This window comes from Leuciscus leuciscus, assembly GCF_965113295.1.
Source record: "Leuciscus leuciscus genome assembly, chromosome: 13".
NCBI lineage: Eukaryota > Metazoa > Chordata > Actinopteri > Cypriniformes > Leuciscidae > Leuciscus > Leuciscus leuciscus.
This window is the reverse complement of record NC_138737.1, coordinates 7,892,802-7,918,655: the sequence shown is the minus strand read 5'-3', so window position 1 is coordinate 7,918,655 and position 25,854 is coordinate 7,892,802. Positions and strand designations below refer to the sequence as shown.

Here is a 25,854-nt window from a genome sequence, read left to right as displayed (position 1 = left end):
TGTGGGGTCTTCAATGCACAGGTGACTAGAAAGAGCCTTTCGATTTCAACAGGAGTTGCATACGAATGATGTAAGGACATCATTCTCTTACGCCAAAGATGGAGGCAGACCTTGACCATGTCTGCTATTGACCAGTAGTTTCTACAGGTCAACGTAGCACAAAAAAAAGCTTTTGAATGCTTGAAACAATTCCACCAACATGTTCAGGCATGCAATACAGACAAGCATTGACATGTTTCGGAAACTTGTGTGCAAAGTCTTGTTTTTGTTTCCTGATATCCCTGATGAAAAGACAAGCATTGTTACACCGTGTCTACACCGGACATGACAGCTGTCGTGTGGTGCCGCATCAGCTTGAGGCTGAATACACTTGATGCGACAACACAACCATTGAAAATCCATTTGTTCTTTGTGTCAGAAGTAGCGAGAGTGCTTGAAGTACGCTAGAATTAGAACAGTGCATCAGTTTACTATCGGGAATTTGTCATGTGGCGTCACGCCACATTCAGTGTAGACAGCATCACTGATTATAATGGGTTCTATCTGCTTTTGTCACGTCACGCCACTCACGTCTGGTGTAGACACGGCGTTAGGATGCTAGTGTGCTGGTGTCCCCTTTACCAAGAGTTGCAAGGCCAACCAGCTTACCCATGCTGCTTGACCACATTCACCAGCTCAAGTTTTGCTAGTGAACACCATGGCTACACTGGTCCACCAGCTAAACCAGAACAAAACCAGCAGCATAAATCATCCTTGAACGTCATGGAAATACATACTGGTCATTTCAGAAGGGATGTTCAGCAAATACACTACCGTTCAAAAGTTTGGAGACATTAAGATTTTTTTATGTTTTTGAAAGTAGTCTCTTATGCTCACCACACCTGCATTTATTTGGTTAAAAATACAGTAAAAACAGTAATATTGTGAAATATTATTACAATTTAAAAGGACTGTTTTTTTATTGTAGTGTTTATTTTTACTGTGATGGCAAAGCTGAATTTTCAGCATCATTACTCCAGTCACATGATCCTTCAGAAATGATTCTAAAATGGTGATTTGGTGCTCAAGAAACATTTCTTATTACTATCAATGTAAAAAAATTAAAAAGTGTGCTTCTTAATATTTTTTGGAAACCATGAAACAAGTTTTTCAGGATTCTTTGAAGAATAGAAAGTTCAAAAGAACGGCATTAATTTGAAATAGAAATCTAATATTTTAAATATCTTTACTGTCACTTTTTATCAATATAAAGCATTCTTGCTGAATAAAAGTATACATTTCTTTCTTACTGACCCCAAACGTTTAGGTAGTGTACGTTGACATGACTCCAATGTGTTGCAATAGTGCACCACATCACAAAAGACACCCACCTTCGGACAGATCTGTGACGCTAGGCCTCTGGCTACTTGTTGGGGATCGTAGTACTTCATTACTGTACATCAGATAGCTGTCATAGTCATCACCAGCTTCTGCATCCACAATGGGAATGTCGGGAATGATGGGAACTGTAGGATTGATGTAAATCATAACAAACACAATCAATCCACAGTGAGTACAACAGTTTATTAAACAACTACTTGGTCTGAACTTGAGTTTGATTCCACCCCATTTTTGTGAGATGCTTACTTGACATGGGTCTGGTAGGCTGTGATGCCAGGTTGATTGTGGCTTCTCTGTACGGGCCCCAGCCCACCTTATTGCGAGCACGCACTTTGTAACAATAAGTCTGAGAAGGCTGCAGATTCTCGATGAGCAGCATGCGCTTTTTGGCGTTATCAATCATCACCTTCTTAGAAGGTCCTGAAGGCTCTGAACAGAGAAAAAATATAGACATTTGCAATCAGAGAAGCATTAAACCACAAAAAAGCCACAATCCTGACACACAGATGCCATAAAGGGTATTTTAGGACTTTTACTTTTGTCCTCGTCGATGGGTATGTAGATGACCTCATATGAAGTGATGACACCATTCGTCTCTGCTGGCTCTGCCCAGCTGACCTGAGTGACAGTCGGGCTGATGACATTGAAAGCCAAGCGACCAGGTTCACCAGGTACTGGAAGGGGTAAAATAATACAGTTGGACATGTTTGTGAGACAGAAACTTCAACAACGGGCATGCTAGAAAAGGACAATTATGAAAAATATGACATGCACACTTCTCAAAAAACACAAAAAAGACCATTAAAATTCCCAATTAGAACAAATAGAAAATTCAAAGATTGACTTACCATCCTCCAGAGTCTGGCATTGGATCATATCGCTATAATTGCCCTCTCCAAGTGCATTGTAGCCACATACACGCATCTCGTAATCGCAGTACGGGTAAAGATTAGTCAGCTCGGCTTGAGGAGTCTTCACATCCAGGACCTGAGCATCGGCCTCAGGATCTCCATATATCCAGTACTTCACCTGGAAACAGCAAACCACGGCTCAAATGTCGTATTTAACACTAGGGGTGTAAGAAAAAATCGATACACTTGAGTATCGCGATATTTTATTTTGCAATACTGTATCGATTTTCAAAAACGCAATATCGTTTTTTTTTTGTTTTTTTTTACGTCCAAAAATATTCATGGTAAGACCGTAAGACAGTGGTTCACGTTTATGTTGTTTAAATCCCTACCACTAGATAGCTATGCTGAGACGCACCACTAGTGTCCTCGCCAGGCTCGCCTATAACGGTGCGTGTCCACTGGACATTTTAGGATTGACAGCGGACCGGAGAAAGCTTTGAGAGCGACAGAGAGCGTCAAAAAGTTGGGCAGTTCTCGACTTTATACAAATATCAAGCGAAAAACGCAGTCGGCAGCCAACTGCTGTGAGGTTCGGGATGTGACGTCTGTCTTGAGAGTTTAAACATATGCAGATTGTGCCAGAGTTTATGCTGGATTTAGTGCGTAAATCATTTTGTTTACAAATTAGACGTTGTGCAGTTGTTATATATATGTTAAATATTTCATTTTATAATAATAATAATAATAATAATTCATTACATTTATATAGCGCTTTTCTCAGCACTCAAAGCGCTTTACATAGAAGGGGGAATCTCCTCAACCACCACCAATGTGCAGCATCCACCTGGATGATGCGACGGCAGCCATATTGCGCCAGAACGCCCACCACACACCAGCTTACTGGTGGAGAGGAGACAGTGATGAAGCCAATCAGTATGGGGATGATTAGGAGGCCATGATGGACAGAGGCCACTGGGCAAATTTGGCCAGGATGCCGGGGTTACACCCCTACTCTTTCGAAAGACATCCTGGGATTTTTAATGACCACAGAGAGTCAGGGCCTCGGTTTAACGTCTCATCCGAAGGACGGTGCTCTTTAACAGTATAGTGTCCCCGTCACTATACTGGGGCGTTAGGACCCACACAGACCACAGGGTGAGCACCCCCAGCTGGCCTCACTAACACCTCTTCCAGCAGCAACCTGGTTTTCTCAGGAGGTCTCCCATCCAGGTACTAACCAGGCCCAGCCCTGCTTAGCTTCAGTGGGCAACCAGTCTTGGGCTACAGGGTGACATGGCTGCTGGCCATTTTGGATGTGTTTATCGTGATTATATTGGCTGGTTTTATAAAAGTTTATACAATTGAAAGGATATCTTTGCTTGGTGCATTTGGAAACAAAGCTTGTCTATTTCTAAATGTAATCGCGTGCATCGTTCACACCAAACGCGAATAGAGCGTCTGGCGCGAGTGATTTCAATGTTAAGTCAATGCAAAGACGCGTTTACGCGCGTCTGGAGGTCTTGCAGCACGAATGAGTCGTTTAGCACGGCGCGGTTCGCCTCATTCGCGCGTCCAGTTCTTTTAAAATCTTTTATCACATAAAACTTGATTTCAATATATGACACATTCATTTTGTTCACTTTCATCCACTTTCATTCATTTTCGTCCAGTTCACGTTGTTGTTTTGTATTGTGACAGGGGCTATGTACCTATTTTCTTTTGAGCATATAAAAATTTGCTCACTAAGAACCTGTGAACCACAATCCCAAACTGGCAGTTTGATTTTCTGTGTACTTTTATGCACATCATGTCTTTTTTTTATATATTTTACTTTAAAAAAAATCCCAATATATCGCCTTATGCACAGTATAGAAATATATTGCAATACATTGAATCGTGACCCATGTATCGTGATACGTATCGTATCGCCAGATTCTTGCCAATACACAGCCCTATTTAACACCAGCTCCTTAGCTAAGCTAGTGTTTATTGAAATACTAATCTCCTAGAAATATTGCAACTATATTGACACTTTCCAAACAGAAACAGATTGGGGCTGAAAAACAGCCCGAGATCTATTATAAACTGTCACAATCCACAGTGTATAACCACTGTTCAAACATTTGTGTTCATTAAGAATTTTTATTTTATTTTTTTTAAAGCAAGGATGCATTTAATTGACCAAAAGTGACAGTAAATACATTTATAATGTTGAAAGTTTTCTCTTTAAAATAAATGCTGTTCTTTTCAGAATCAAAGAATCCTGAAAAAATGTATTATGGTTTCCACAAAAAAAATAGCAAGAAGCACAACTGTTTTCAACATTGATAATAATAAAAAAAATGTAGTGAGCACCCAATCAGAATATTAGAATGATTTCTGATGGATCATGTGACACTGAAGTCTTGCCATCACAGGAATGAATTACATTTTAAAATGTATTAAAATAGAAAAGATAATACTGTATTTCACAATTACATTATAATTAAATATTTCATAAGATACCAAACTTTAATTCATATATATTAATCACTGTTTTATATATCATCCCTGTATTTCAATGTGTATACAATAGCACAATCAAAAGCAGAACTTACATTTATTTCATAAACTATAAATGAAAAAATCTATAAACAAAGTCATATTACAACTTATAAAGCCTAAATGTTCTCCTGCATCTTTAATGTCACATTCCTGGCTTTTGCCACTACAAATTAAGTAAACAAAATCTCATATTGGTTAATGCTGTGTAAATACCGAAGCTTTCGCACATTTTAAACTATATCTAATCAGTAACAGGATTAGTGGTCTGAAGCAGATGTTTTGAATAACGGCTGTTGCTTAACTGGGCGTCTTCGCTCATTCGAGTAGTTTTCAATTGTTTTATTTATTCAACTTTACAGAGGTAAAACATTTTTTTTTTTTTTTTTATTAAATTTTGTAATGTGTTATGGCAGATATCATGTTGCATGACCTACAGTACCTTGTAACCATTGGCGTTTGTACAGGGGTTCCAGTTCAGACGGATGTTTTTAGGCCCGGTAGGGACAGCTTTGATGTTGGTTGGGGAGTAGAGGCGTCCTCCAGGAGATGTGGCTGTCTTAACTAATTCCATTTTCTGGAAATCCTGGATTTTCCCATCCCCTGAAATCACATCACGCAAACATTATGTGCCATTCAGCAAAGGGTAAACAAAACAATGACTATTTTTGCATTTACAAATGGTTGCAAACATGGCCCCCAAACCTGACTCTACACCCCCTGTTTTCTCACCTCTACCATCGGTGACGTTCACCAGCGTAGTCTTCCTCTCTCCAATGACTGCACCGTTGCTTGGGTCGAATAGTTCCAGTTGGAAGGTCTCGGGTATGATAGGAGATGGATACGCACGAGGATCAATGACAACATTCTTTTCCATCTCGCCAGGGGCAAATTTGAGAGGACCGGAAAGGTCAAAGCGAGAGGCTTTCTTTGTGCGCCAGTACACAGTGGTCGGCCCCTCCTGGTTTCGACTGCGTACCACAGGGATGGAGTATAGCGGATCGGCTGTATTGCAAGTTTGAGTACTCTTCTTAAACATTACGACACTGGGTTCTGTGAGGACAATTCACATTTAGGTTAGGGAATAACAACAACTTATACTTCCAGATCTGTAAACCTGATATGTACCTGGTTTATCAGCGATGGTGATGGTGGTTCGTGGGTAACGGCCTAGTTTAGCCCCTTGCCGTGGGTTACTCAGATCCAGCACAAACTGTTTGACCTGTTTGTCCTCCAACAGTCCGTCTCCTTCCCCAAGCTCCAAGAGTTTCACTGGGACGGTCTTCTGCGTTTCCCCTGGTCCATAACTCATGTCTCCATCGACTGAGATATAGTCCTGTGAAGAGAGGTTAAAATTAGCAAGAAAACATTACCACAATCAAACAATGAGAATTACTTCTGCATGTTCTTTCATTCCAGGAGATATCGATATCACTTCAAGAATTACATGTGGTCTTATATAGTTAAATAATAAACGGAGCAATTCCAATAGGGTCCTCACACCATCTGCGCTCGGGCCCTTACTATAATGATGAAACTCAAGATGTAAAGTTAGTGTATTTTACCTTCTTGTCTTTGGCAGTGAGGTCACGGGTGCAGTATGTGACCTGTGTCCGTCCATCCTCTATAATCTCACGACTGATTGGGATGTTTGCCACACCATCCTGACGACTGTAGGTGTATGATGGCTGCAGGAAGGTAAAGATGCTCCTAGCTATAGTATGACAAATAAACAAACAATACACAAACAAAAATCAAAAAATGTTATCATGCATCACAAATTTTGTTAGATTTAGGCTTAAAACAAACTTATATAAATTAACTTAATCTAATTCAAGATGTATTCCATGAAAATTAGTCTTATTATCTTCCGCAATTTTGCTTCTCAAGCTCAAAACTTCTCAAAAGTTATGTTGTTTTAAGGATGTTTAAATATTTTTAATAAAAAGACAAAAATACTCATTAAAAAAGATGTAGCAGTATTTTTTACTTGTAAAACTTCCTACCATGTTCTTTAATCACTGTAATGTTGACATGATCTTTGCCAATCTTTGCAATTCCAACTGGAACATCAACTGCTTGCACAAGCAGCTCCTTCTTTTCATCATCCTCATCTTTAACGAACAGAGGAACCCGGACATCCACTGACTCCACGCCCTCCTGAAACTCCACAGCACCTGCCGCTTCTGCAGAGGAGAAGAGGACGTGGAATCAGAAAATGTTTCATTTACACAACAAACTTGAAATATTACAGAATAACAACAACAGACTGTAACCAAACTGCAAAAAATGCTTATCTGACTTAGTATTTTTGTCTTGTTTCCAGTTCAATTATTAAACAATACTTAAATCAAGATACATTTACTAGACAAGTAAATGTCAGAAGATATTATGTCTTGTTTTCTGTTTGAATTAAGATTAGTTTTGTTACCCCATTGGCAGATAATTTAGCTTGTTTTAATTTTTATTAATTTTTTAGAAAACAAGACTTTTAAGACTTGTTTGTGAAACCGGGAGAATATCTTATTACATTTTACTTATCTAGTAAATGCACCTTCATTTAATTTAATTTTTTTTATATATATATGGACTGGAAACAAGACAAAAATACTAAGTAAGAAAAACATTTTTTGCAGTGCAAGCAAAATGTGTTTGGGAAAAATAAGTGTGTTGTACAAGGTTTGTACCTCTGTCAGTAGCTACGGTGTAGTAGCCTGGAACCACCTTCAGATCGCGGAAGTTTCCAGCCTGAACCTGTTTATCAGTCAGCTTCACAATATCTGGGTAACTGGCCCGAGGGGCAGTTAAAACTGTGTCCACAATTGTGTTGTTCTGTCTGTGGATGAAAATGAGAATTATTATTGTCAATCTTAAAGTTTTAAGATTTTTTAGATTCCCTGTACCAATCAGTAAATCTCAAGAAATATTCAGGTTATATTTTGTGAGAATCGTCCTAATGAATAAACTCTCGATAGACTTAAATCAACATACAGTATTTCATTAATGTAATCAACTGTAGCTACTGTACCTTTTTCCAGAATTTCTTTGTGATCTGGGGGCATAGAAAAGCAGTAAAACATTCAGTACATTCAGACACATGTCGAAATCAGAGACTCATCCAATACTTTAGAAAAATTTGCCCACAAGGCGCAGATTTTTATGAGTCATTGAGAGCTACTTCTCACCTGAACCGAGTCTTTTGCACTCTCTGTGCGCCAGGGATCTGCAGGAACACGTCATTGAGCTGTTTAAGAAGAACACAGAGACATACACAGTCAGGCATGACCATTCATGTGCGAGAACTTGCTTCTTGGTTGCTGTTTTTTTAGGAATCATCACACATTAATAAGCACTCACGTTGTCTTCTACTTCACGTCTGAGCACGTCTGTGTCCCGAGCCTCAAGCTGGGAAAGAGTTTCTGAATATTGCCGGTTAAGACGAAGAGAGACAGGGTACTGGACTATGACAGAGAATAGAGAGGGATGAAAGAATATGAATATGAGCTAAACGAGCACTAAAAATGCCTGTGTGGTTTTACATGTTAAAATTTGTTTAAAAGAACAGTTCCACAAAAGAAAGCAAGTTACACAGGTTTGGACATTTTTGGACCCTGATCACACAAGATGATGTGATGATCTGAATCTCAGTTTAGACTCACTGGTCTCATTGGGGTTGGGTTTGATTTGGTTCTGGGGGTGGTTTGGTCCTCGATGAACATTATCCGTCACTTTCCAGCGCACAATGTCTGTGCTCTTGGGTGGGCCGCTGCGCACCATCGGGGTGTCCAAATGATCAGAGGTCAACAAAGACTGACGTAGCATGTAGTGGTCTTCTTTGAATCCCACCATACGACCTGCCAATCACACACATATTAAGAACAATAGAGTATTTCTGTTTCCGCTGATTTCTCCTTAATGTAACTTAAGTGTAACAGAATGATTACCTCTGCCACAGCATGGGAGAAGAGCAAGACACGCCTGTTGGGGAGAAACGCAAACGTGAATTAAATGAGATTTTACATCACTATACATGTCCTAACCAGTTCCATCATAAGTTTTAAACAGCAAATAACTTGTTTGGTTTCAAAACAACAGGATCAAAGCCAACATATTTGCCAGAACATCTTTGATGTGTAATACAGCAATCTGGACAAGCTACAAGGCATTTTTGGGGGGTTTTATATCATGATGTATATCATTGCCTCCAGTAAAATCTCATTGATTGGCAGTCCTGCTCCACTTAATTGTCTATTAAAACGTTCTTATTGGTTGTAATTTTGCTCTTTGTGCAGAATTTTTACTTTTGCCGGGAAAAAGAAAATAATTTGACACTGGAAACTTGTCATTTGTGCCTGGTTAGGTCATGGTGTCAGTTTGTCTTTGAATATTTTTTCCATGTTTTTTGTGTGTGTGTATTTTGAGTATGTGAATGTGCTCGCAAAATATAGTTTTTCACTGAAATATAGTTTTCCCTTCCATCTAATATTATTTCCATCACATCAATCAATTCCATTCAATCACATCATGTGAGTGAAGGCAAACTCAATGGAAAGCTAAAGTTTTGCAAGTGACATTTTTTTGAGTTTTGCAAGTGGTAAGTCTATAGTAATTATATAATATATTAATATATTATTGTTGATATAAAACAACAGTAATTTAGACAGGTGCACATGTGTGATTTCTGTGAGTGCTGTGTACCTACCTCACAAAAATGCTAGAATCTATATTAATATTCTTTGTGTGTGTGTGTGTGTGTGTGTGTGTGTGTGTGTGTGTGTGTGTGTGTGTGTGTGTGTGTGTGTGTGTGTGTGTGTGTGTGTGTGTGTGTGTGTGTGTGTGTGTGTGTGTGTGTGTGTGTGTGTGTGTGTGTGTGTGTGTGTGTGTGTGTGTGTGTGTGTGTGTGTGTGTGTGTGTGTGTGTACCTGGCAGCAGGAGCAGTATTTCCAGCAGCAGAGCAAAAGCAAACCAAGCAACAGCATCAGAAACATAATGAGAGGAATCAACCACAGGAAACCTGCAGGTGGACAGTCTGATACACGGAGAAACAAATCAGTTAGTTTAACATTGACATGTATGACTTTACACACTCTTGTTCAAGAGTTAGAAATACAGGATAAGTAGTAGGTACATAACTACAAAACATAGAGCTTTATTTAATATTAAATATTAGAAATGTACATGAAAATCCCATTTTAAATTTACCTACAGGCCACACCCAAATGGAAAAATACTGTATTAAAAAAAGGAGATTTAGAATTCTAGAATTAATATTTGTGTATATTTCACCTTTCTTTTTCTTCACTAGGACTCTGTGTTCTTTGTCTGTGATGTTTGATGGATAATTCACAGTGTAGTGATATGTGCAGTCGTCATCTTCATCACGAAAACTGCACGTCTCTATCACGTTTTTATCTGTGTACACAAATAAATCAATCCTTCATTTGTTCATCCATCCATAAACGCTATGTCTTAATATAAAGGAAAGATCCGACACCATACCTTCCTCAAGCTCTTCCACTATGATGATTTTAAAGGGACACTCATCGCATTTCCGTCCTTTTCTCTCACCAGTGTTCCAGGCTTGGCACTGAACGCAGCTCCTCTTGGCTTCACACATACCCAATTGTTGCTGCATTATGAGAGATGGTTGGTACCAGGACATTTGTTAACTAATAGTGCTTATTAACATGCAAAGAAAAGGAATACAGACAGACAGACACACATTCACAGACATCACAGTTGTACCTGGAAGTTCGCTTCACAAGTGGGGCTCAGTGGAAGTCCAGAGTGTTCACACTCACAACGACCACATTTACACACACCACGGTCATTGCAGAAGCCCTACAATAGAGAATAATTATTTATATACACAGAGCTGTGTTTTACCAGGGATATTTAGTTTTGGTAAACATTTTGGCCAACACCGTCATGATCATCTAGATCACCTTCGCCCTTACAAAGGCAAAATACTGTAACTACATATTTGTCAAAATCAAGTTATGAGCAAAATAAAGTCTCTTAAACAATGATCATTCCAGTGACAAATAGGTTTTGCTCAACTATACTAAGATTCAGAAAGTACAGATTGTGAAAATCAAATCACTTAAAAATTCAATGTTAACTATCAGCATCTTTTTGTTGCCTGCTGGCTGTGTAATAAATTACACAAGCTAATTAAATAAAATAGTTAAAAAAAATTAAAAGTCTTAATGATATAATACATTTTAATATTTTAATTTGAAGGGTACAAGACTATTATGCCCTTTCAGTTTTTATTTTGAATTTTTTTAATAAAATATTTAGATTTTATAATCAACAGTTCATTATCACACAATAAATCCAAACAGGATGATCTTGCATCACCCTGAAGATGTTTTTTGAAGTATTTAGTGTTAATGACTGGCTGACTGTACATTATCCAGTTTATTACACGGCTACTCAAATAACTAAATAAATGGACATGAAATAATGATATGAATTGCAATTATATTATTATGTGAGAAGAAAGAGGCTACAGAGTGATATGAGAGACATTAAAGGAGACAACAGTAAAATTAATAAAGTTATTCTTAATTATACTTAAATATTTGACCACAGAATGTTGAGATTGACCAATTAGAGTCCAATAATCCAAAGAACTGTATTTCAAAAATAACTAGTGAGACTTAAAATAGTATTAAATAAGTTTATACACACTACCAGTCAAAAGCTTGGGGTCGGTAAGATTTTAAAGAAGGCTCTTATGCTCACCAAAGCTGCTTATGTATTCTTTGATGAATAGAAAGTGTTAAAGAACTGTATATATTTGAAACAGAAATCTATTGAAATATTATAAATATCTTTACTGTCACTTTTGATCAATTTTAAGGCCTCCTTCCAGAATCAAAGTATTAATTTCTAAAAATAAAAATAAAAACAAGTTACTGACCCCAAACTTTTGAATGATAGTGTACTTGCTTAGTAACTTTTTGTGAGTTTTACCCCTCTGCTGTCCAGGCATGTGTCGTTGCTGATGGGACATTCACAGGCATCTCCAGACCAGCCTGGTGTACACACACATCGGCCCATACTGCAGCTTCCACGTTCTGTTGTGGCAAACAAAGGTGAAAGGTCACAAACCTTGAAGCGGTAACTATGGCAACACGTCAAAGCACGTGCAACATTTTCAAATGACTGTATTTCCTGTTTTCCTTTCTTCTTGCAAACTAAATTTGGGATATATTTAGGTCTCAAGCTGTTTCAAACCTGTATGAATTTCTTTCTTCTAATGTACACAAAAGAAGATATTTTGAAGAATGTCGGTAACCAGACAGTTGGGGTCCATCAACTTTGGTCTTCAAAATATCTTCTTTTGTGTACATTAGAAGAAAGAAATTCATACAGGTTTGAAACAACTTGAGGGTGAATAAATAATGGCAAGATATTTTCTACATTAATCTGAACTTTGAGAGTTCAGAAATATAAGAGCTCAAACCCATGTTCAGCAGGCAGCCTATGAATATAAATCAAACTTGCATCACAAGTACCGGTATTGTTATTTTTTTGTATTTAAAAAACTGAGAAAAGTGTCAACACAATACGTGAGATTTGGCAGCCCTGTCTTCACCAACAACATTGTGCATTATATTTATTAAAAATTTATTTTATTATTGCACTGAGGGGGGGCTGGGGGGGCCTTTGGAGATAACTGGCCACAGGGCCTTTACAAGTCATAATCCATCCCTGCCCCCAGTATATATTTAAGTAATTAAATCAATATAAATAAGCGATTAGTCGACTAATGGCTTAAATGAACGACTACTAGTTGACTAGAAAAATCTTTAGTCGGCAGGCCTAGATATATCAAAATCAAATAATCTTTTTACTAACCATTACAGAGAAATCCACCAAATCTCTGACACTGAGATTTGTCAAACTGGCAGAAGGGCCCTTCAAACTGGTTTGGGTTATAGCACACACAGGTCCCACACATGCAGTCTCCTCTGCCCGAGCACGGCTCGGTCTTCCCAGGTTGGATGCACATGGCAGAGTCTGTGGAAGCCCCCATTGAACAGTTGCAGAAAGGGCCTAACCTATGAGGGGCGGAGCATAGACAAGAGACGGGGTTATGGACTGCTACATATGTAATCGGCACAAACCAAAAATGTCAAAGGAGATAAATTTGCATCATACCATCCATCAGAACACTGGCATTTCCCACAGACAAGATCACCATGGCCATTACAGCGCAAAGCATTTTTAACTGGGGTCTGATGTTTGAGTAGAAACAGAAGTGTAAGATTTGAAATAAACACACAGAACAAGAGATGGGTTTTAAAGAGATATCAAACCTCACCTTTTCGCAGTCACATGTCTGACAGAGTACTTCAGCATTGATGCTAAGAGCGGAGCTAAAGGTGCTGGGTTTGACTCTCAAGGTTCCCATCCGGTCAACCTGTTTGGCCTTACACACATGATCCTCTCCCACCCGAGTAAGAGCCTTCAGACGGACTCTAAAATTACCCTAGACACAGAGAGACATTTGAATCAGTGTCTTTAAGACCAGGATTTCATATTTTAAAGGATCTTAACAGTGTATTTATAAAATTGCAGTGACAACCATCATGACTCTTATTTCTGTTGGATATGTAATAAATTACATTAATTAATTCAATAAAAAATATGTAAAAATAAACAGATAGATAGATAGATAGATAGATAGATAGATAGATAGATAGATAGATAGATAGATAGATAGATAGATAGATAGATAGATAGAAAAAATCTGAATTATTAACTACTTACTAACTTAATGGATTATGATTTTACTTTTTAATTCATATTCAATAATTTTATGTTTTTTCCTTCCTTTTGAAAAACTGAAACTGTGTGAGAGACTACAGTTGTAGTTGTGCATTTAAACCTTATGCAAAGACACTCACAATTTGTCCTGGTGTGATTTTGAAATTGCCATATTCAGAAAAAGTGCCAGACTGAGACAGAATCTTGGCTTCCACCGCCTTTGGTCTGTCCTCTGCACGGATACTGATCTTGGAACGAATATTCTGTTAAAAAAATGATGAAGAGTTACATCACATTTGATGTACAAATTTTGATGTACAAATTTGATTGTTACAAGCAACGTATTTGGTATGAACATTTATTTACCTCAAAAGCTTTTTCTAAAATGGTTAAGATGTTGGAGGAATCTTCTTGTAACTGTCCCAGCTCAGCAATAGGGAAGTATTCATGCAGTTTCTACATTCATGGCATACAAAGGAAAGCGTCACACTTGTTTTCACAAAAAGGGCTATATCACATTTTTAATATAATCTTTATTCATATTTGTGATTACTGACAACTTTTAATTCGAGATGGGATGCACTTATGTCTTTTTAAGGCATACACACCTCATAGTATGAGTAGGAATGGTTGGTGATGGCGAAGATTGGGATGATGTTATGTTTCACCAGAAGTCGCACTAGGGTGGGTATAGATGGGTAGTCTTGACGAGTGTCATGTGTGTATTTTCCATCTAGAGTCAGATGGCATTGCTCATCATTACGGTCCAAGATGCCCGCAAGCACATTGACACCGTCTGCCTCATAATGGAAAGCCGATTCAGTGGAGAAGACAAGCAAGTGGGTGCTGTGTTGCCTCCAGCCAATCTGTTGCTGTGAAAAAAAGAAACAAGTTATACTCTACCAGTAAGAAGCAAGCAATTCATTTAGAGTACTGTAAATGCCAAGCAAGGCATCCAAGTGTATTTTCCACTTCCATCTACCAACATGTCAGTACCTGGCAGACAGCAGCCTGTAAGATGGCATCAAAACCCCCCTCAGGGGCATCCAGGTTGCCAGATATGCGCTCTTTCTGGAGCTTCTGTCTGAAGAAGGTGATGTTGTTGGTGAGAGTGATGACGTTACGGAATGAAAACGGAGGGTCACTGTTGGCCCACGGCTCAGCTAATCTATGGAAAACATATATAAAAGGAAAACATATATAAGGAGTATATGCAGATAAAGTCAAACTGTGTGGTGCTGTTACAGTGTATTGTTCTTACTTGGCTGGCCTCATGTCTGTCTGAGGCTCTGTGACTTTGTCCACAAACTTGCCAAATCCGATGGTGTAATCATCAGAGATATCACCAACAAGCTCAGCTGCATGGGGTGAGAAAATGAATGAATATCGAAACATTGCAAAAATAAACAATGTTGTACACCCAATCATAGTTTGCTCCAGGGATATTAGTTCAAAAATGTTCTTGAGTTCAAAAACAGTAAGACAAAGTGCAATGAAACAGAGCAGATTCAAATAGGGAGTTGAACTGCATTTAACTTGGCCCACCATCTAAATAAGATAAATCTAGGCTCTAGATTAAAAAAAATAACAACAGCTAATGTAAAAAATGTAAAAGCAAAAAAGAGTTTAGTAGTAAGTATTCATTCCATTCATTAATTAATATATTCAGAGTTCAGAGTTCATGCATTCACACATAGCTATATAGTTAGCCTAGTTCAAAAATTGTAAGTTGTGATGCATTAAATATTATAAAATACTATATGGACTATATATATATAGATAAAAACACATTTGAAACCATTTCAGAGCAAATTTATTGATTGATCAATCGATTGATAGATTTGCTCTGAAAGGTGCTTTTTTCCAATCAAAGGAAGCATCATTTCAACTAACAGCCATTGTTGAGCAAATGAGTTAAAAATGTAAATGTTTAAATGTAAAAACTAAAATGTGTTAACAATATAATACATTTTAATATGTGACTCCATGCACCTTCCTAACTCACCCAGCTTATCTCCCATTCTCTTCAGGTTGTCCAGATCGTCAGACATAGAGTTGGAGAAGTCCATGAGGATGTAGAGGTCCAGAGGGCCACGGGTTGGTTCAAACACTTCCATCTCCACCTCCTTCTCCTCCCCGGGGAGAAGCGTCATGCTCATTTGCTGAGGGGACACCTGAGAGTACTGTTTTGACTTATCGATTTGCTCGTTCTGAAAAACACACAAAGACACATGAACGCGTAAACACACATGATTCCACGATATGGAAATATAACTAAAGTGAGGGACAGGTCAGTAGAGTCTGATGAAACAAACCTTTTCAATTTTCATGGTGCTCTCAGCTGTTACCATCCGACTACATTTACGAGCCTCCAAGTTTGTCTTCAGGTCACAACGCTCATGCTCAAAGATCTAATGAGAAAAATAAGATACAAACAAAAGCAATTACATAACTGTTCATAAAGAGAGCTAAAATAGGCTTTATAAACATACAAATAACTAAACACAATGTTACGGAGTTTACTGTCGAATAAAATACACTACTGTTTAGTTTATGGTCAGTAAGGTTTTTTTTTTAATGAAATTAATCATTTTATTCAGCAATGACACATTAACCTGATCAAAAGTGACAATACAAATATTTATAATGTTACAAAAGATTTCTATTTTAAATAAATGCTGTTCTTTGGAACTTTCTATTCATCAAAGAATCCTGAAAACATGCATCACGGTTTCCACAAAAATGAACAGTTCAGCCATGAAACTATTCACATTCTGATTGGTTCGTTCAATGTAACGTTCTCAACCAATCGATTTCACGTATGTCATGACTGAAATAAGAAGAAATGTTTTGTGAGCACAATATCAGCATATTAAAATGATTTCTGAAGTGACACTGAAGACTGGAGTAATGATGCTGAAAATTCAGCTTTGCAATCACAGGAATAAATTACATTTGAAAATATATTAAAATAGAAAACTGCTTTTTAAATTGTGATAATATTTCACAATATTACTGTTACTGTATTTTTGTATCAAATAAATGTAGCCTTAGTGCACATAAGAGACTTCTTTCAAAAACATTAAACATTAATAACATGTTATTAAAACTAATTGGAGAAGAACTGCTCCCTCAAATCACCATTGAATAAGATTGTTGTATGTCATTCATCAATTGCGACTGAACAGTGAAATTGATGTTTTGGACATTTATAATCCTTTTGTAATGGTTAACATTTCAGTTTAGCTAAAACTATTCTACAGACCTGATCTATGGATCAAAATGTCATTATTAATATGTATTTATTTAGGAAAACATGTCAAACACATATACAACATCAGTTCATTCCACAGCATATAAGGATCATTGAATTTTCACCTCATCGGGGCAGTATGCACATCCTGTGCCGACCTGAATACATTCTGAGCAGGTTTTGGTCCTGGCAACGGTACAGTGGTTCACTATGTAACACAAAAAAAGAATATTTTTTTGCATATAACAAAGATAATTCTGTCTTCTTCACATTAGGGTAACACTTCTGAATTTCATTGCATTAGCAAACAAATGTTGCTAGAGATTTTTGCAATTACTTTTATCCAGCTAGTCATTTTTAATGAATGTATGAAGTCATGTTCCACTGACAACCAAAAAGTCTTCAAGTACATCTATTGTTTCATCCTTTAAACAAACTAATAAACTTTTTCTTTTGCTTGAAAACTCTTTCTGACGTTTTATTATTCAATGCAATATATGTTGTCATTACTGATTACAGTTAGCAGAAAGTAATCTGGTGTTTTTAACTGACTTGGATTGCTTCCTAAGTAAAAGTGTTTGTAATTGAGATTTGATGGTTAAGGGGCTTAAGAGTTGATGTTCCCACCCTCATTAGCACGGCTGACTGTCACAGCAAGCATGAGAATGTAGATCCCCACAGCGAGACGCAAAGCCCATCCTCCCATTTCAGTCTGAAACACAAATTAAACAATAGCGAGATTGTACATATTACATAAAGTTAAACATGGTGAACAGATGTCACACATAAACAGCACACACATGGAGATACACACCAGAACTGATCGTAAGTGAACTGAAAAATTCAATGCATGCAAGACATGTGCCTTGATAAACACCATAAAAACATGCAGCAAAAACTCCATAATGACGACTTTGATGTCCAGACACACTGCAGTGGACATTTGCTTTAAATCTACACCATATTTATGTATGTCCATTAGACTTTTAGAGACTTTTATAGACCACTGTCTGTATCTAATCTACAGAAAGAGGAATAGCATGCACTTCAGCTGTCATACCGGCGCTTAAATCACAAAATACAGCAGCAGAAATCTGATCCACCTGCTGATATCACATTCCCTCGCTTTTCACCCACTCCCTTTCTCCCTGAAAACATCAAATGAAAGTTGAGCCCATTTCACCCCCCATAAATCTGAACTCTGACAGTCAAGAGGAGAAACAGACCAATGATTCCTCAGGAATTCCACTCATATCCTCTACAGATGGACACAGAATCCAGGGAAAAGAAAGACAGGGGAAAGTTTGAGAACATCTTTTTATATTTATGCATTACATTTTTGGTCTTTTTTTTTTTCTACAATGAAAAGATAATAAGTGAGTGTTAGGACTTTCAATTGATTTTCTTTCTAATTAATTACTTTATTATATTGATAATGATATGTATCATATCAATATTTGCTGAATAAAGTCTAATTAAGGGGGAGAAACAGGACACATAATTGCATGTTGTCAATGCACATACTGTATGCATCAGACAGACGTTGCATCACATCTCACTGTTTTTCTCTAGGGTGTTCTTGAACACGTCTGAACACCTCTGTACTCATCCTGTGCTGTATGCTCTCTTTAAATGTGGTGAATTTAGTGAAACATGTTGCCTGTAGTAGCAGCTGGTGCTGTGAAGACTGCAGACCTGCATAAAACATCATGGTGGTTCTTCAAGTTCAATATCTCCAATGGTATTAAAATCGATAACTATTTACATATAAGTCAGAGCGCATGATTAAATGTCATTTAATGACATGTTTTTACTTTTATATAAATAATGATACTAAATAATCATGTTATTACTGACATTCCAAAGCCTTGGAATTTGTATCTGTCAAAAACCCAAAATACACAAATCAGTTATTCCTGGTGTTGGCACATCCATCAACTTTACATTCACGTGTATCTGCTCTGAGTTCATATTTTGACCAACATCGATGGAATTTCACTCCAGGATGAGAGAAAACTCAATCTCATATAAATAGCACTGTGCCTGAGACCTAAACAGACCTTAACCCTTGTGAACCTGATCTGTGCTGTGCTAACCTCACAAATGGGCAGACAAATCAAGCTTAGTCATACACAGAGAAAAACAACATAACCCAGAAGTACCCAATACAAAAATATCCGATATTTTGTGTACTATGATATATGTTCCTTCCATTCTGTGAAACTTTTCCAACCAGCAAATCTTTTCCAAGCTAAAAACAAATTCTATTAATGAGAACAATAATGACATTATAATACCATAAACAAACATGGTCACAATATATAAGAAAATGAACAACTGCAAATGAATGGTGCAGCCTTGCACAAGGCATAACAACCATCAGCCAAACACCTTCTTTACCTCTCATATCTTCATGAGGATTTTGTTTGAAAAAGATTAAAGAAAAGACGAAGAACAAAAAGAGCTGTGCAAACTTCAAAGAACTAAAACAAACTGATTCTTCATATTGCCAGAGACAAACATCAGCAAACAAAAAGACACAAGCAAGCAAAGAGTAAAGGTGAAGTAGAGAGATAAAAAAAGAGCCTTACAAAATATACGGAGGACTGTGAGGCTTTACAAAAAGATTGTTGATCTCACAAACCTCTTAGTTTGTTGTTTCCCAATCCAAGTCCCAGAGTCCACACAGAAACAGCAAAGTTCTCTAAAAGAAAATCCTTAATACTCTCCCTGTTGTCCAATGATTAACCGAAAAGGGGAAAAGAACCTGTTTTCCACCTGCGTCTTCACAAATCCAAGCAACAGGGAACTCTTGTGCTTGCAGGAAAACGTCCCCCTCCTATCCCACTTTGTGCTGTGCAAAATCGACTGAATATTCCTCCAGATACGACTTGTGTTTAAGAGTGAATGTGTGTCTGGTCCCTCCTCTTTTCCTCAAGTTGTTCAGGTGGGTTGCAGGCAACACCCTTCCTTTCTCTCTCTGGCTTTGTGAGGTAACAAGGTTGCTCCACCTTTCCCTCTGTCCTTTGCTCGCTTGCTCTCTGTAAATTCCTTTAGCAGCACTCTCACCTGTGTGGACTTGAGAATGACAGGTCAGAGCTCCTCCCCAAGGGGGAGAGGAAAAGAGAGCGAGAGAGAAACAGAGGGAAAGAGTGAAGAAACCCTGCCCTAACTGACCTTGCACAGGGAGTGGCAGGCAGATATATTGCCTGCAGGGTACAAAGAATCATTGCCACACTCATTTCTCCACATGGCTTACAGTGGCACACACAAACATATGCCCTATCACACTTTAAGACAATGAGGATAGTTTTGAAAGCAACCATAACCCAGAGGCATGCGTGAAAAACAATCCGATAGGCTTCACACACTCAAATGAACTCAACAGTGCTTACTGAGCATTGCCTTTGAAGTCTTGCAAATGTCACTGCCACAAAAATGTGCCCTAATTCAAGAGGGAAAACAGAAAGTGAGACAGAGAGAGGAGGCGAGACACACAGGGACAGCATTCGAAACGGGGAGACAGAGAGAGTAAGTGGTGAAAACAAGCATTCCTGTGCAGCAGGAACAAAGCAACAGTTTTCCATTTACAACTAGACCAGGTCAGTGACCTCGTCCAGATCAGCTTAGAGAGAGAAAGAGTGAGACAGCGAGAGAGGACAGACAGACAGACAGACAGACAGACAGAGAGACAGATAGATAAATAGATAGATAGATAGATAGATAGATAGATAGATAGATAGATAGATAGATAGATAGATAGATAGATAGATAGATAGATAGATAGATAGATAGATAGATAGATAGGAGACAGACAGACAGACAAACACAAATCTCAAAAATGATAACAGCTGACTTAATAAAAACCTCAACAACAAATACCTACCTGTAATGACAAAAAACAACAACATAAAGCCAACAAACAGCAAACTAATCCTATAACAGTAACTGTCATTTATATAATGCCATGATAAATCTTGCAAACCAAACAATAATACATCCAATTGAAATTGAGAGTTCATAAGTTCTTCCTATATTTATGATCACACGCCCTTCCAATATTCGATAAATTGATAGACAGACAGACAGATAGATAGATAGAAAATTATATAAAGGGAAAGATAAATGCAGAGGCCGATAGAACGATGCATGATGCATAGACAGGCCAGGTGTCAATTATTCATTCTAACGCTTAGGCTACTAAATTCACAAGCTGAAAACACACAGTAAAAGCACTTGGACAAACCATGGCAACGAGAAATCATGGGAACCACATTCCCGCAGGGCAGATGCATAACACTAAACACACAATGAGTCAGAAACAAGGTGTGTCCTTTCCCAAGTAACAATCAGACTGCCTGGCACTCAGTGAAACGTTAGAAAGGGATGTGTGTGGTACAGCTGTCCCTCGGGGATGACCTGTGGAAAACCTTAGCTGTTATTGTCATTTCTGACTGCCGGACATCAAGAAAAGTTCCAAGTGCATTTCCTCACATGCCTGAATGTTTCCCTTGGATTATTATTATTATTTTTAAACATCAAAGTACATTAAGCCCAATGTATGGCCTGAGGGAAACATCCAATTCACATTCAGAACTCCTTTTGTTTGTTGAATTCTGAATTCGTATTATCATATTGCATTCAAAAGAAATTGGCACAAGGATAGGCTACAAATGAATCAGTTGAAAAGGACAATTAATTAATTACCAAATATTAGCCTACAGTTTTGTAAGTCTTGTTTATTGCCCTTGGAACATGTCTTATGTCTGCATCTTCTGCCAATTTCGGACACCATTTCCAAAATAAATATTGTTTTCCTCTTTAACGGTCAAGGGCATGCAGGATTTCCCTTCCCCACCAAAATAATATCAGCTAAAGATAACGTGTATCAAACATAGGTTGGTCACTCTTGCTAACCAAAAATAATAATGAAAAAAACAACAACACCGATGCATTTCTAAAAGAAAACAAACACATGCCTTTCTTACAAGTGTAAGAAGCTTTCAGAATATTTATTATATATTGTTTCATTTCTATTGCTGACGACAGTGGTGACTAATTTAACACAGTTTTATTGAAGTAGCCTAACAATATATAGTAAAAAAAAAGGTAACTCGTGATTACCACGGTAATCTTTCATAGCAGGATTATCTATGTATCTTTCAGCCCTTGAGCATGTGTTTTATTTATTGTGTTAATATTTATACATATTAAACCACATTGCACAAGCACAAATATTGTTTCCCCCTCAACGGTCACAAACTTTTCTCTCAGGATCCGACCACCCATGACGCACACAACTGCTGCAAACAGTTTAAACATAACACTTACAATATTCAACACGATCATGACTTACTCAAACAAAAGTAGCCTACATTTACCTCACCTCTTCACCGCTGTCGCTTCAGTCAGTGTCAAAACTCAGCGAGCTCCTAGAAAACATCTGTGGGCATCATTGGCGGGTTCCGAGTCAGCTCAAATATTGTATCACACAAACATTCATGCATTTATAAATTCACATTTTCCTTGCACTTGCAAACGCCCTGGACTGCATTACGCACATTTTTGGCAACCGCACTTTTGCGAGGCAAACGTCTCCATCATTTACATGACAAAAGATTCCCTCAGAATTTATTACTTTCTTTTGTTATTTGTAATCAGGCTGGACAAATGAAAACGGCTAGCTAGCTGTGTCATTGAAAGCAGACCAAAAAGTAGCAACTCAGAAGAGTCAGACTCCACTCCAAAGAGCAAAATTCTAGGCTACTTGGCCCCGCAAAAAAAAAAAGAAAAAAAGTTTATTGTCCTATTACGCATCACAAAATTGGAAAAGTCCAGTACGTCCTGTGAGTGAGATGCATGATCTCACAGATATAGGCATATATACCGTTCAAAAGTGCAAGGTCAGTAAGATTTTTTTAAAGGAAATAATACTTTTCATTTACAATTAATTTATATCACAAAAGATTTCGATTTTATAGGCTATATATGTTGTTCATCAAAGAATTCAAATATTTAGCAGCACAATTGTTTCCAACATTGATAATACTAATAAATATTTATTGAGCATGAATTCAGCATATTATAATTATTTCTGAAGGATCATGTGACACTGAAGACTATTATATTATTTCACAACATTACTGTTTTCAATGTATTTTTGATCGATTAAATGCAGTTTTGGTGAGAATAAGAGACTTCTTTCACAAACATTAATAAGCAACCCCATACTTTTAAAAAAGGTGTCAAGCTTATACTAAAAATAGTAACTGTAATTTATTTAATGCCATGATGCATGCTGGGATCTTGCAAACAAAAACAAATCTGCAACAATACATACAATATGAAACTGTGAGTTTCACAGGTTCTGCCTGTATTCATGATCCAACACCCCTCCCCCCTATATTCTACTTGCCTTTTGAAAATGAATATAGGCCTATATTTGAATAAGTGCAACAGTGCTATGTGTTTACAATACTGGCAAAAACATATGACTAGTTAAATTACTAGCTCTCACTACAGTAACACAGGAAGATAAAAAATGGTCAAGTTGTAGTTCAATGAATCACTATGAATGTTTAAATAGTTGGTAACAACATTATAATTATGTGCACTGCATGAGTAAATCTTCGTGGTCGGATTCAACTGTAGATCAGTGGAGTCAGGGCCTGTACCGGGTGTGTCTTCAATCTGAGTCACCCTGACGCACAGTTAGCACATACAGCACTCGCTCAATCCCCATCTCTCAATCTCAGCTGGCAAACTTACCAAACCTTACCAAACCTGTGCGTCAACTGATTTACCTGGGGCCATGAAAAAGTCATAATAATTTTTAAAAACACCCTTTGTTACAACCATAAAGCCTTGCATTTGAACAGAAATAAAGTTTGACAGGCCATTAGGAGAGTGGGGTAAGATGTGCCACCAGAATTTGCTTTCCATTAGCCAGGAAGAATTAAGAAGCAGCAAAATTGTATTTCTGAATGTCTGCTAAACAATTGAAATGAGAAGAAAGCATTTATAATACAATATAATATAATGCGCCTAGACACGACCACAACTCATCCCTGAAGTGTCAGCAGAGGTTGTGTCAACTAGACTCTCCTCTGTGAAGGCCTCATCGACACTGATCCTCAACAAACCCGTCTCCATACCGCCGTGATGACTCCAATCTTCAAACGGATGGAACTGGATAAAATTCTGATTGTTCTAATCCAATCTGACTTCTAATAATGCTGCCTGAATCATAATCATACACTGTTCGTTCATTGGCCAGAGGAGAACTGGCCCCCCGACTGAGCCTGGTTTCTCCCAAGGTTTTTTCTCCATCCTGCCACCTGATGGAGTTTGGGTTCCTTGCCACTGTCGAACAAACTTTGTTGCATTTTGCTGTTATTATCACCGAGCACATGACAGATGATGATGATATTGAAAGGCAACGCCGCCTGATGTATATGCGGGCAAATATACTGTTGCGTAAGTTTAGTTTCTGTTCAGATGAGGTGAAGGTGTCACTTTTTAAAGCATATTGTACAACATTTTATACTGCTCATTTGTGGTGTAACTATAAAACATCTAGTTTACAGAAGCTGCAAGTAGCTTAACGATGCTATGAGAATTCTACTAAGGAGACCTAGATGGCATAGTGCAAGTGAAATGTTTGTGAGTGTACGAGTAATCACTTTTAAAGCACTGTTACGTAATTTTCTGTATAGATTTATCTGCCGACTTAATGCTTCTGAAAATGAAATTATTGTGAGTTTATCAAATATAAGGGTTAGTACTACACGGTATTAGTCAAAGCTGTGGAGACACTGGTACTGGTGTATTTTGTAACTCTATGTTTACAAAATTGTATGGGTTGTGATGGATTGTATGGGTTGTATGTTGTTCAATGTCTTGTTTTTTTTTAAATTGGACTTTGAGTCTGTAATAAAGTTTGATTGATTGATTGATTGATTGATTGTTATGAAGCTACTTTGAAAAAATCTGTATTGTGAAAAGCGCTATATAAATAAATGTGACTTGACTTGATAATACGTTTTGATGAGGTTATAAATCGCAGTTTGGATTTAAATAGGCAATTACTTAAGAGTCTATGACTGGATCATTATTGCTGTGATTATTATGTTTCTAGAATGTTATATGTTTGGCAACAGTTCTTTTAACCTTAATTATCAGAGTGTGTAGCTTTGCATTTCTTAAACCACCATGTAGGAAGACACATCATGGCCATATTCCAGAATGACAAAGCCAAGATTCATCGGGGTCAAATTATGAAAGAATGGTTGAGGGAGCATGAAGAATACAATACAAGATCTTGACCAAAAACTGATGCACCACTTGATGGAAATAACATCACATTTATTTTCATCAAGGGCTGCATACATCTTAGGTCAAAATAAATTGCCAAAATAAATGCAATCCTGGTGAACATGACATTTCTTAAAAAAAAAGATTTTTTATATATATATATATAGAGAGAGAGAGAGAGAGAGAGAGAGAGAGAGAGAGAGAGAGAGAGAGAGAGAGAGAGAGAGAGAGAGAGAGAGAGAGAGAGAGAGAGAGAGAGAGAGAGAGAGAGAGAGAGAGAGAGAGAGAGAGAGAGAGAGAGAGAGAGAGAGAGAGAGAGAGAGAGAGAGAGAGAGAGAGAGAGAGAGAGAGAGAGAGAGAGAGTGTATAGACCCCAAACTATTGAATAGTAATGAAAGTTAACCATTTTATGGTTTTACAAAAAAAATGAACATATGTCATATGTTCTAAAGTAACATACTAATTTGATCATTTGCACAAGGTTTTATCTGAAAGAGTAGTCCACTTAGAGCAGTGGTTCTCAGCCCTGGTCCTGAACTCAGATCATAAGCCAACTTAAGAAGCTGCAGAGACATCGATGTCACGTGTCTTTATGGGATGTGTGTGAATGCACACATGGATTCTGGAAAATCACTGGCAACTGTGAATGAACCTAAATCAAACAATCCCGGGACACATTATCAGTGTATTTTCCGGTATCTCTGTGAAAGGGGCTCTGAAGTAACCACCACT

The 25,854-nt window shown here is 37.6% G+C and overlaps 1 protein-coding gene across 4 annotated transcripts in view; it reads right to left on the bottom strand.

Moving 5' to 3' along the window:
• The window catches only part of LOC309513447 (integrin beta-4-like), a 31,335-nt gene extending 8,876 nt beyond the window's left edge, over positions 1-22,459 (bottom strand). The window contains exons 1-33 of one of the 4 annotated variants that reach the window (XM_082189265.1): positions 22,196-22,459; positions 17,437-17,521; positions 16,935-17,017; positions 15,872-15,967; positions 15,562-15,766; positions 14,818-14,914; positions 14,553-14,724; positions 14,165-14,428; positions 13,923-14,012; positions 13,697-13,819; positions 13,111-13,278; positions 12,948-13,024; positions 12,645-12,847; positions 11,757-11,860; positions 10,521-10,616; positions 10,275-10,404; positions 10,062-10,187; positions 9,698-9,804; positions 8,720-8,753; positions 8,435-8,629; positions 8,133-8,236; positions 7,961-8,019; positions 7,804-7,827; positions 7,463-7,611; positions 6,782-6,961; positions 6,341-6,489; positions 5,904-6,111; positions 5,508-5,828; positions 5,218-5,378; positions 2,229-2,409; positions 1,917-2,054; positions 1,627-1,809; positions 1,371-1,505 (exon numbers count right to left, since the gene is read on the bottom strand). In XM_082189265.1, coding sequence (XP_082045391.1) covers positions 1,371-1,505; positions 1,627-1,809; positions 1,917-2,054; positions 2,229-2,409; positions 5,218-5,378; positions 5,508-5,828; positions 5,904-6,111; positions 6,341-6,489; positions 6,782-6,961; positions 7,463-7,611; positions 7,804-7,827; positions 7,961-8,019; positions 8,133-8,236; positions 8,435-8,629; positions 8,720-8,753; positions 9,698-9,804; positions 10,062-10,187; positions 10,275-10,404; positions 10,521-10,616; positions 11,757-11,860; positions 12,645-12,847; positions 12,948-13,024; positions 13,111-13,278; positions 13,697-13,819; positions 13,923-14,012; positions 14,165-14,428; positions 14,553-14,724; positions 14,818-14,914; positions 15,562-15,766; positions 15,872-15,967; positions 16,935-17,017; positions 17,437-17,515 — 4,441 coding nt within the window. In that variant the 5' untranslated portion in view covers positions 17,516-17,521; positions 22,196-22,459. Of the gene's footprint in view, positions 1-1,370; positions 1,506-1,626; positions 1,810-1,916; positions 2,055-2,228; positions 2,410-5,217; positions 5,379-5,507; positions 5,829-5,903; positions 6,112-6,340; positions 6,490-6,781; positions 6,962-7,462; positions 7,612-7,803; positions 7,828-7,960; positions 8,020-8,132; positions 8,237-8,434; positions 8,630-8,719; positions 8,754-9,697; positions 9,805-10,061; positions 10,188-10,274; positions 10,405-10,520; positions 10,617-11,756; positions 11,861-12,644; positions 12,848-12,947; positions 13,025-13,110; positions 13,279-13,696; positions 13,820-13,922; positions 14,013-14,164; positions 14,429-14,552; positions 14,725-14,817; positions 14,915-15,561; positions 15,767-15,871; positions 15,968-16,934; positions 17,018-17,436; positions 17,522-19,453; positions 20,422-22,195 lie in introns of those variants that run through there. The other 3 variants (XM_082189267.1, XM_082189264.1, XM_082189266.1) reach the window with 3 other exon arrangements.
• Between the last annotated feature and the right edge of the window lie 3,395 nt (positions 22,460-25,854).